Source organism: Rissa tridactyla, chromosome 4 (genome assembly GCF_028500815.1).
Source record: "Rissa tridactyla isolate bRisTri1 chromosome 4, bRisTri1.patW.cur.20221130, whole genome shotgun sequence".
Lineage (NCBI taxonomy): Eukaryota > Metazoa > Chordata > Aves > Charadriiformes > Laridae > Rissa > Rissa tridactyla.
This window is the reverse complement of record NC_071469.1, coordinates 48,018,448-48,029,686: the sequence shown is the minus strand read 5'-3', so window position 1 is coordinate 48,029,686 and position 11,239 is coordinate 48,018,448. Positions and strand designations below refer to the sequence as shown.

Sequence of the window (11,239 nt, the reverse complement as noted above, 5' to 3'; positions counted from 1 at the left end):
TGAATGACAGTGTGAAGACAAGGGATGCTATAGATCACAATGTCAGCAATAGCGCAGCGGCCAGGAGATGCCCAGAGGCTAAACTGGCTGTTGGGGCTGCAAAAGAAGTTCGCTTCCTGCTCAGATCCCCATTGGCTGGGGCAGGTTTTTTCAGCCCTGGCAGAGCAGGCTCTGCTGGTATATCTAGTGGCAGTGCTCCTGGGCAGGCAGAGATAAGCACACGCGCTGGTCTGGAGAATGGATCTGAAGATGTTCCTAATCTTCACTGCATTTCTGCTTCACACTGCCCTGGGCTTCCCTATTCAGGTGAGAGCTGTTCCATGCAACTGTGCTCCATCTTCCAATGACCTGTTCTTCCTGGAGTGAAGCTGTTGAGACCCATTTTGATAAATTTCCTGCAAGAAAAATATTAGTAATTTAATAATATATAAAGCCAATCTAATGATTTACTTCCTTCCTTTGGCCTGATTTTGATTCTATTGCTGCTGCATTTATGAGCTATGGAAGAATAATGCCTTTTACCTATTGGTTTTGCAGGAGAACTATGAAAACAGCACAACAAGTAAGTAGGATTTATACTGTATTTTAAAGGCAACTGTTTATTCCTGACTGTGTGTCACAAGCTTTGTTGGTGTGTGAGTAAAGCATGTGAAAGCGCTGACTGTCAGGCCTTTTGAATAAGGCCATGTTTCCTTATTTGTTATTGGGCTGAGTGCAGATGTGTTTTCACACAAATGTGCTTTACACATACTTTTGGGGTATGGTTTGTTAGGTTAATTTAGATGTGCTTTCACAGGCTCAAAAATAAAATTTTAATAAGACATTTTGATACCTTTCCATTAAGTTGAGTGTTACAAAAAGACTGCTACTCATTTGCCTCCTTGCCTACCTTAGTGCAGCAGTAAGAGAAAGGGAGTCAGAAAGCTTTGCTTTGTGCTGGGATAGAAAACAAATAGTACAGGCTTAGATGAACAGCTTTTGTCAACTCACAAAATAGAAGGAGGTAATTGCAGACCTCCAGAGAAGGCCAATGGAAATAAATAAATCTGTAGGTAGACTTTAACTACAGCAAGAAACTGCCAGGTCGGGGGTGATGTGATGTGTTGTGTGAGATGAAGAGGCCTTGGAAAAATTTGCTTGACAGAGTCAGAGCAAGTGAAGTGGCTAATGAAAACTGACCAGTTCTTCTTTTGAGCTGTCATTTATGGCATGTCAGCAAAGGGACATCGTAAAATTACCACTCAGTGTATTTAGAGCCAGCAGAGGGACACGCTTGCTCGAGTTAAAAGTAGTCAGCCGCTGGGACTCAAAAGTTGCAGGGTTACTGGGACAAATGTATACAAGGAGCTTTAATTTACCATTGTTACTGCTTTCTGTGTCTTTTGAGTCATCTTTCAATATTTACAGTGCAGGGAAAACGTGAACTGTATCATTTTGAAAGCTGTATCATACCAGATGTTCATTCGATCAAGGGCATGGCAGATGCCTTTTGTGATGCCTCATTTGGGTTTTAAAAAGGTGTTGCAGGCTTTATATGCCTAGGAATCGGAGACTAATTTCCACTGACTTTGACTAGTCAATTAATCTAGTGCCTCTTGGGCGCATGAATTCTGAATCCAGTCGACCCATCTCAGCAATGTGCTTCCCTGCAGAATTTTTTTAGATGCCATGGATCTCATTGATGTAGCTGGTGGGATGTAAATGAACTTTTCTATAATAAACCACTATCATTACAGTGGACTTCCATCACCATATGACCGAAGTAACAGTCTGGAAAGACAACCTGAGGCCTTTTTGGCTCAATAAAAGCAATTCTGTTGCAGGTTCTAGGTAGATTCTGAATAGGAGGAAGTCCCCTCAGTACGTTTGGGCAATAACCACTGTGAAAAGGGAAAGGTGCTAAAAAGTGTGACAGCACTTGGCACGTCTTCTATTGAGAAAATATGGTCAAAAAGATAAGGAACACGGATAGGCTTAGAAATAAGAACTATTTGCATAAGTGTTCTCTGTGTCAGTGTTGGATAGGAAAAAAAAGTTATGCCTTTATATTTTGACAAGGAAGAGTGCAATTATTGGCAAACTGGAAGAGATTGCTAGAAAGGCTTGCAGCATATCCATCATACTTAAGAACAGGTCAAACAAACTGTGGTCAGGAATAACACAGATAAAACCGTTTTTGCCTTGGGGAAAGCAGACAAACCGGATGACCTCTGGAGGTCTTTGCAATTTCTAAACTTCTATGGTATTATAACAATGAAATTTCTGCTCAGAAATTTATACATGAGATCATATTTTCATTTCCATGTTTGTATCTAGAAAGTGACATTTAGTAGAAATCAAAAGAGACCACACTAGAAAAACACCTTAGGACTCAGAATGGTTCCAAGCTGCTGTGAGGTACATACTGAAGCTGAGATTATTTGCCCCATGCTAAATTATAGCCTTCATCCCATTTTATAACTTTACTCTGTGACTCTGTGAAACCAGAGAGGATTGTTGAGCTGGTTAGCCTGCACCTGTTGCAGTGAAATCTAGCCTATTTTTGTCCTGAGTTTCCTTTGTCATTTTCCACGCTGAAGCTGATGAAATGTTTTGTTGATTCTTAGATGGTAAATGACCAGGATTCTGTCCTTCAGCACAATCTACTAGGAATTTTCATAACTGTTTGTCTCAATGTCAGTTTAATTTCTGTGCCTATGCGTCAGTTGGTGCACCCTGTTCCCCTCCAAGCAAAGGGACCTGCCAAAGGCATTCCCATTGCTGAGGAGGCCCATACTATTGAACACTGTGAAGTTGCACTCAGAATCTAATTGACCCTTTTTGCTTGTCTTTTTCTTCCTTGCATTCTGCAGCAACAGAACCTACTGAGGTAAGGACAGCTAAATCAGCTCTTTTCATCACTTTGGGGTTCAGCATTGTGGAAAGTGAGGTTGAGACTCAGGTACTCCACCTGTATCTCCATCTCTGCAGGAAAATCTCAGATCATAAGTGTAACAGAGGGAGCAGTTTTCATTCCTATTCCACTTATTGCTCCACAATGTCCAGATATAGCCTACATCCCGGGAAGCTTTTGCCTTCTCTGCGGTTATGGAGGAAATTCAAATTCGCTTTTTATTTATACAAGGCAAGGGAAGTATGGCAATCTGTTTTGCTACAGACATGACCCCCACGGCTGGGTACCAGCCCCACAGTTCCCTAGAAGCAGTACCATGGCCTTTCACCACTGTGTTGTGAGGTGAGGGAGGACTTTGTCGGCAATTTCATCAGCCTTGCACTTCTACTAGCAGGGACATAAATAAAGCTGGAAGATCTGAAACTTACTCCACACTTCAAATTGCATTTCCAGAGTGTCCTATGCTGATTGCCTTTATGATGTCCATATTTGCCAAGATATCAAAGAAGAATATCTACCACACCATGGTACTTCTTTACACATAGCACAGTATATAAAAGCTGGAGACTGCAGTGGTGAAAGATACTTTCAGTGACAGCCTGGAGACTTTTGATCCTTTGCATTTTATATTATTTAATATTTATGTTATAATATAAAATGTGAGATAATACTCATGCATCATTCTTGCAGGTTACTACACAAGAGGATATATACGGTATGTATTATTCCATCTAAATGTAAGTATTTGGTAGGATATGCTGATTGTTAGCCACCCAGTTACTCCAGAAAATAACACGTGCTTAACACAAATTAATCTTAAGGAATAAATTTTAAATGAATGCACTCATCATAATATTTCATGGAAAACAGAGTCTCTTGGTTTTGGCCAATGCTTGGCCTTGCTAAAAACCTCAGCTGTTACTTTTGCTAAAAATAGCTCTGCTTAGATAATGCCCTGACTTATGTCACTTCCAAAGGTTACAGAAAGCACAGAGGCCATGCGCTTGTGCTTTTTATTGATGTCAAGACTTCTTGCATAATGCTCGGAGTTGCCTGACTCTCCTTGCAAGGCCTAGGAGTCCCTGATGCTGGGACATCAGTCTGACCCATGGAATAGGAGTGCAGTTCCTATTTCATTGGTTTCAAGGTTTTTTCAAGAGGTCAGCATGCCCAGCAGCAAACAGCAGGACTGCTCTCCATCCTTTTCTGCTCCTGGTGTCTTACGTTGGGGGTTGGGAGTGTACTGTTCCTGCAGAAGGAAACCTGTGCTGTCTGAGTGCACAGAGGGAGCCATGCAGCCAGCTGGCCACTGGAGTGGGACAATACAGACTTACGAAAGTCAAAGGTACAGGCCTTAAAATGCAATGGCTAGGGAGGCGGGGAGGTGGGGGGAAGCAAAGAGGGAAAGAGAAAATGGCTCTTGGGACTGGATTAATGCCAAAATAACCACAGCTGGGAGGTTCACAAGACCGTGACACTGAGGAAATACCTACATGACTGAACACTATGCCAGTCCCTAAATAGGTTCTGTAAGTTTTACATGCATCTCTGTAATCAGGACCTGATCTAAGTGAGCTCCTGGAAACTCATCCGATTAAAAATCAGGATTCGTATTTTCCCTGTGAACGAGAAAGTGATACTCTTGTATTTCTGCACAGAATCTCCATCGCCTACAGAGACCTACTCTGAGGATGAAGTTATTTTTAACAGAATTCTGAAAGTTAACAAAGGTAATGCCAGCAAAGCCCTACTTATAATGGGTCTCCCTGTTGCTTTTTGGGAGTGATATGGGAGGTACAATGTCTTACCACAATCTGTGCAAATATTTCTCCCATCTTACACACCATCATGTACGAGATGGCAAGAGACAGGCCACTGGGACTACTGCATGGTCTGCTGAAGCCCCATGGTGTCTCAAATCTATAGTGTCTATACTGAAGATACCAAGTGTGGAGGCAACTGAACTGTCCAGGCAGTTGCCTCAGCTTTATCTCTCAATACCTTTGTCATTCTTTGGATATAAAAAGAGAAGCTGGATATCTGGATGCTTTATTATTTAACTGCCTTTTTCTTGAATGCAAGCATTGCTTGCATTAAGTCATCATACGGCTTTGTAATGCAGACTCCTAGATAAGCTGTGGTCAGTTCTACACTCCTGCTCCCTGCTCCAGACTTCCTGTTCCTTGATTCTTCCAAACATTCCCTGTTTGTAAGCTTACCTTTCTCACATTTTCCCCTTCAACAATCATTCAAGAAGCTTTGCTGCTGTCTGTAGAAATGGACACCAAACATTCCTGCAGTCTCTAGACAGCACTCCTCTTTTTGATTTGCTTGCCCTCTTGGGTTTCCTTATTTGCACCTCCTGCCTTTGCCCAGCACCCTTCCTCGGCACATGTTTGATGCCGTTCATTCAGTGTCACGTGATGGATGATGAGATATTATCAAAGTACAGCATCCCTCTCACTACCGCAACTGCTTTCAGTCATTCCCTGTCTTGCCTCAACTCCATCCAACAGAGCTGGAGCTTCTAACCTCTCCTCTTAGCTAAAGAACACAGCAGCAAAGACAGGGAAGCAGATAATGTCCATCTAGCCCAATAGTCCATTTCTCATGCCAGCCAGGAGCAGATGCTTAGGGAAAAATAGAAAAGGAGGAAGAGTAGGGAGTGACACTTTTCCAAATGTGCTTAGCAACTGTCCAGCAATCTATTTCCATGCTTTCTCTCTCACCACAGACAGCTCTCAGTACTTGCAAGAAGGTGACATAGCTCCACAAAGGAGACGCAGTGCCATCAACTGTCGCCATTGCAATTGGCCCCAGTCCAGCGATGGGATTGTTCGTGTTCCCTATGTCTTGGATCCTACTTACGGTGGGTGCAAATTTTTATTGTTATATTTTTTAATATTTTTTAATTTGATTTTATCCAATAAGCTTCAGGTAGAAACATACTTCTAGTGGCCAAAAAAATAGCTGATTAAATCAATTCTGAGGATTCACTTGTGCTGTGCAAGCACAGAAGAATTGTAAATTGCAAAGACCTGAACGGGAAAAAGAAAAGAGATCAAATTTCCTTGAGATGAGATCAAATTTCCTTGAGATGTTTGCATCCGTGATGTTTTGGTCTGGTCTTTTGGAGACAAGATATTGATCATTCCTTCTAATGGTAGCTGCCAGAATACCTGCCTTTATAAGTTGCACGCCTGTTGCAATGTGGTTCCAATGGCCTTCTTTTCACTAGCAAAATAGCTTCACAAAGCTGTCTCCAAGTGTCCAATCAGAAGATACATCAACAATCGCCACTATAATTTAAAACAAGTAGTTGAGAAAAAAAGGCTCCCACCTGAATCCATTTGGACAAATACCTGGATAAAGAGGATCTTGTGCCAGGCTACTAATATCTTAAATGAAATTCATTACTGAACAAAAAGCAAGAACGATCATGGGCTAATGTTTCTGTCCCCCATTTACCCTGTTTTTGAGCACACCTAAGTAAGATTTTAATGTCACTGCCATTGTCATTGTGTGACTCCCAAAATTAACCCTTTCTTCTCCAGAGGAGAGCCACATAAAGGGGATTCATGATGCCATGGCAGAATTTGAAACACTGACTTGTATTAATTTTGTGAAGCGCAAGACAGAACGTGACTACCTCAGCATTAAATCTGCCGATGGGTGAGTTGAATGACAAATTAACAAGTTATTTCTAGATTGTATTTCAGTTCTTCACTACAGTCATTCTGTGTGACCTTAGAGAGGAAAGAGGAATGGATTTATTGAAGAAACTTTGTTTTATCACAGTGCCAAGGTATCTTCCTTGGATACCTTGCTAGTGCAAGGACTCAGAAGTTACATCAGGGGCTCACTGAAGACACTGAAGTGATGCAGGTCATTGGAAAGAAGCATTAAAGTGGAAAGAATATCTAAGCTCATGTTTTCTATGTGGTATAATGCACATTGAGCACAGTATATAACAGATTACTGTAGGTCTTACTTGCACAGGCAAAACCAATTTCAACTTATGAAATAAACAGTTATCTGAAACACACAGTTGGCTGTCAAGATCAGAATTAGAGCCTATGAGACAATTGTTCAACACCCATTAGCTTGAAAGTGCTATTCATCTTAGCTCCAGCTCTCATGCAGTGTTCAGTATTTTGGGGAAAAAATAAAGTTAGTTATTTCTAAGGAGTTAAAGTCACTGTGTACAAAAAGTCAGAATGTAGGAGCCTCCGTGCTAATGAAGGTATTCCAGGAAGCTTTAGTAATGACCATACAGTTTGTCATTTTCTACACCATGGTCAGGTTTGCCCTTCTGTAGACTCCGCGTATCGCAGTGGACAGGAAGGAATCCTTCCACTTCCACAAGACATGTGTGCAGCAAGGTTCTCTGTACTGTCCCTTTGCCTGCCTGACAATAAAAATCCCATAAGTCTTCTGTTGGTGTTCAATGTCTCAGCTGCTGGTCCAACTACGGGAAAGTAGGAGGTGGACAGACTGTCTCTGTGATGAAAGGAGGCTGCATGTGGAAAGGAATAATTCAACATGAACTGGACCATGCTCTGGGCTTTTTGCATGAACATTCTCGAAGTGACAGGGATAAACATGTAAAGATCATGTGGGACTACATCAGTCCGGGTAAGTACCTTTGAACTCCTCAATGTAGAAAGTGGTGTAGACACATCCTACTGTTCCCAGCTCTTCCTTCTTCCCTGAAGGGAGTAAATAGGAAGCATACTCTAAGTACAATATCATATATTACAGCTGACCGATCAGACTTCAAGAAGTTTGAAAACTCCAACAACCTGGGTCTTCCGTATGACTATTCCTCAGTAATGCACTATGGCCCGTAAGTAGCAGCATGGCATTGCTTTCGTTGGAACTCAAATCTTACACTAGAATTATTTTCTATAATAACTCCCTCCTAACTAAGAAAAACAGCGTAAATCAGCCCAGACAAGCCATTCCCTAAGATTAATTCATTATCCTTTAGCTTTCCATTAAGAAGCCATTCACAGCTGAGCTTGGGAGCAAATGAGGGCATCTTGAGATTGAGACTACTTACTGCTGGGCATCTTAATCACATCTATTTTAACAGCACTGTTGATCACAACAACAAATTGTGTACAATTCTTGTTCTCCCTCCAAAGCATGCCATTAAATTCTGAAAGAAGAAATTGTACTTAAAGAACATAATTTTTCATGTTTTTTTTGCAGATACACATTCTCTAATACCACTGGGAAAGCAACTATTGTACCAATTCCTGATGAATCAGTACCTATTGGACAGAGGCAGGGACTGAGCAACTTGGACGTGGCCAAAATCAACAAACTTTACAATTGCAGTAAGTATCTCAAAGCCATCCTTTCATCTTCTACTCAGATCCTTCACAGAGATGTTTGGGTGCGCTGCAGAGGCAGCAGTTTCTCAAAGACTGTGAGGCTGTTCTCTGAAATTAATGGTATCCATTAGGGTTACTCTGGGAGAGAATGCAAAGGTGAAGCTGGAGGCACATTGTGATTAGCGACAAAATGCTTTCTGCTTCCAAATTGAATCAAACGCATTCACTATTGGCATAGGTGGCTGCTGTGCGACTGGCCTAACTGCATACCATGTTGTACGCTTCACTGTAGTAATTTGGTTTCTTATAGCTCAGTAGACAACTATAAACCCCACAAAGAGCCAGACATCTCTGTTCCTCATTGCAGTTTGTATTTAAGATCTGAGCCAACGTGATTCTTCATTTTAATCAAGATGTACCAGTACTCTGAAATGAATGCTGGCAGATCAGAAAATCGAGACCAGTCCATTCAGAAGAGGTTGCAATTGTAAATAAGTGGAAGCTTCTGCAAGCCTGGTGCTGAAGCAACTATTGTTTCTTTCTCAGGTCGATGCAGCACCATTCTCGATGCAGCATCTGGATCACTGAGATCTGACAACTACCCAAGAAATTACTCAGATAACACCAACTGTGTCTGGCTCATCCGAACTCGATCCAGAAAGGTAATCACAGGTTAATAGTGGTCTCGGAATATGTCTGAACTTAATTCTTTCTATGTTAAGTATTTTGTGCTTTGTCTGTATGCCAGTTGCCAGATAAGATCTTATCCATGGGAGACATTTCAGACTAGTCTCTACTTCTTCTTCATGTCCTTAAGCTAGGTATGGGCAAAGACAATTGCAGAGCATGCAGTTTTGGAAAACCTCCATATGTTGGGCTTCAGGTTTGCAAAATCAAGACAAAGGAGTCTGAGCACAGCAGCATTCAGTCACAGGCCCATTAGGTCTGAACCCTCCAACTTCAGGGGATGAGAGGCAAGAGCGGGTGAGAAGTTCCAGTTTGGGCTTGGCTACAGTTTAGATTCTGTATTAAAGGACACTCCATGAAAGAAGTCTCATACATGTATATTAAAGGCTAGTTTTCTCTTCCCTTACAGATCTCCCTGCACTTTCAAGCCTTTGAGCTGCAAACAACCCGAGGCTGTCAGGGTGATTACGTTAAAGTTTATGATGGATCCAGCAAGTCTTCTGCAGTTCTAATGGACAAGACCTGTGGATCAAAGTTACCCAATGACGTAGTTGCTTCTAGTAATCTCATGCTCGTAGAGTTTGTCACAGATGGTGCTGATACAGCTTCTGGTTTCCAAGCAATCTTTACTTCTGGTAAGTCTGAGAACAAGGAGAATAGCAAAGAAAAACAATCTGTGCCAAATCAACTTTCCTCTTCACAGAGGAAAAACATTGTTTGAGGAACTGCCCTCTACAAGGGCCATCACTTCCTACCCTGCTTTTGATATAATGGATCAGTCCTACACTGGTACCATTTATTCATTCAGGCAGATGGTGTTAGCCAGGTGATTCACTGTTTGCCTTGCTTCTCAGATATATGCCATTCCAAAGCATGTGCCACTAACGGTAACATCAATTTAATGTTCCTGCTAGTGTTACTAGAAAGCAAATAAATCCTAATGCAGTATTTAAATATATTGCTTCTCTGAAAAAGATGTAGTTTTTAATCTCACAGTTCAGAGGGTGAAACGGATCTATGGTGAACCACATCACCCAGCCCCATGACAAGAAGAGAGGCAGTATTTCCATGGTCAGGATCCCTGGAATGTATCCATTTTCTTCAGTCCGATTTAATTAAGAATTAAGGCCACAACTATACAATTAAGTTACCACAGGCTTCCAAGTTAGCGTATATCAGCTGGAATAAAGAAATGCCTGTGTGCGTATCTGTAGCCTACAGCAACTGTACGGTAGTGCATCTTGCCTTGGTATGAAAGAAAGATCAGCTGTGTCATATGTCCTTGTATTTGCCATAGGATAAGAACAAGCACAAAGAGTTTGCATAAATCCACTAAATGCAGTAGCTTTTTATGCCCAAACCAAAACAGCTATTTTGCATTGTCTCTATGTAGTAACTCTTTCTGTCCATTGTAGCTATGGAAGGAATGAAGAATAAGAAAACTCCCCATGCCACTTTGATGTGTCAACAACTATAAAACAATCCTCATTGTCAGATAAAATGTGATTTAACGTTTACATACTTTAGAGATACTACAGTTTGTTCAGAGAGCTCTGAAAGCTAAATATTCTCTCATTTCACTTACAGAGAGGACCCGAAGAAAAGCTGGCATCCACAACTGACTTAATGAAGAAGAACCTATTCTGTGAACATTGAAATCATGTGTTTCCTACTTTGCTCCTATCCTGGCTTGGATCAGTGTGAAATTTAATTCTATTAAGAATCGAAGTTTTCATCTTCCTAAGAAAGTTTATTCCACAAGCCATATAAATGTATGAATTCTATACATCCAGTGTGCTCCTCCTTTTGTCTGCACAGTTAAGTTATTACCTCTTTCTATTTAACAATTAAATAAAAAGCTTCATAAAAAAAAATTTTTATTTTCTGGTACATATATATACACACTATCAATGTGATGTTACTTCTTAGCCCCTTTCATTCAGCCACAGGGGTATCTCTTAGGTATATCCCTGATATCATCATAGGTTTAGTTAGTTGGCTGAAGAGACCAGCTCTGAACTTCACATACTCATTTCATGATCTTCATGGTCTTGACCATGAAAGTCTTAGATACAGATTCTTTTCCCAGCCTAACATTCAAGCTTCCAAAAATGACAACTCCCTGTTATGGTTTGAAGAACCCACAACAATTTATTGTCATTTAAACAATTATCCGATTGCCCAATAACTCCTCCCAGAAAGGGGAATCGGAAAAAACAAGGAAACATGAGGGTTGAAATACAAACAGATTTCATAGAATAATACTAAATAATTAATATTAATAATACTAAAGAACCAGTATTGATCCCAATACCAATAT

General features: G+C 40.9%; 1 protein-coding gene across 2 annotated transcripts; it reads left to right on the top strand.

Moving 5' to 3' along the window:
* Positions 1 to 200: 200 nt before the first annotated feature.
* Positions 201 to 10,773, top strand: LOC128909385 (astacin-like metalloendopeptidase). Of its 2 annotated transcripts, XM_054200993.1 has the most exons (13): positions 201 to 306; positions 538 to 562; positions 2,853 to 2,869; positions 3,584 to 3,608; positions 4,552 to 4,623; positions 5,628 to 5,762; positions 6,448 to 6,565; positions 7,350 to 7,528; positions 7,655 to 7,739; positions 8,108 to 8,235; positions 8,779 to 8,894; positions 9,329 to 9,554; positions 10,507 to 10,773. In XM_054200993.1, exons 1-13 carry the CDS (start codon positions 238 to 240, stop codon positions 10,539 to 10,541), a joined length of 1,230 nt encoding a protein of 409 aa, XP_054056968.1. In that variant the 5' UTR covers positions 201 to 237; the 3' UTR covers positions 10,542 to 10,773. The 2 variants fall into 2 exon arrangements, with proteins under 2 accessions (XP_054056968.1, XP_054056969.1); XM_054200994.1 differs by lacking the exon at positions 2,853 to 2,869 and having other exon boundaries at positions 223 to 306.
* Positions 10,774 to 11,239: the final 466 nt, after the last annotated feature.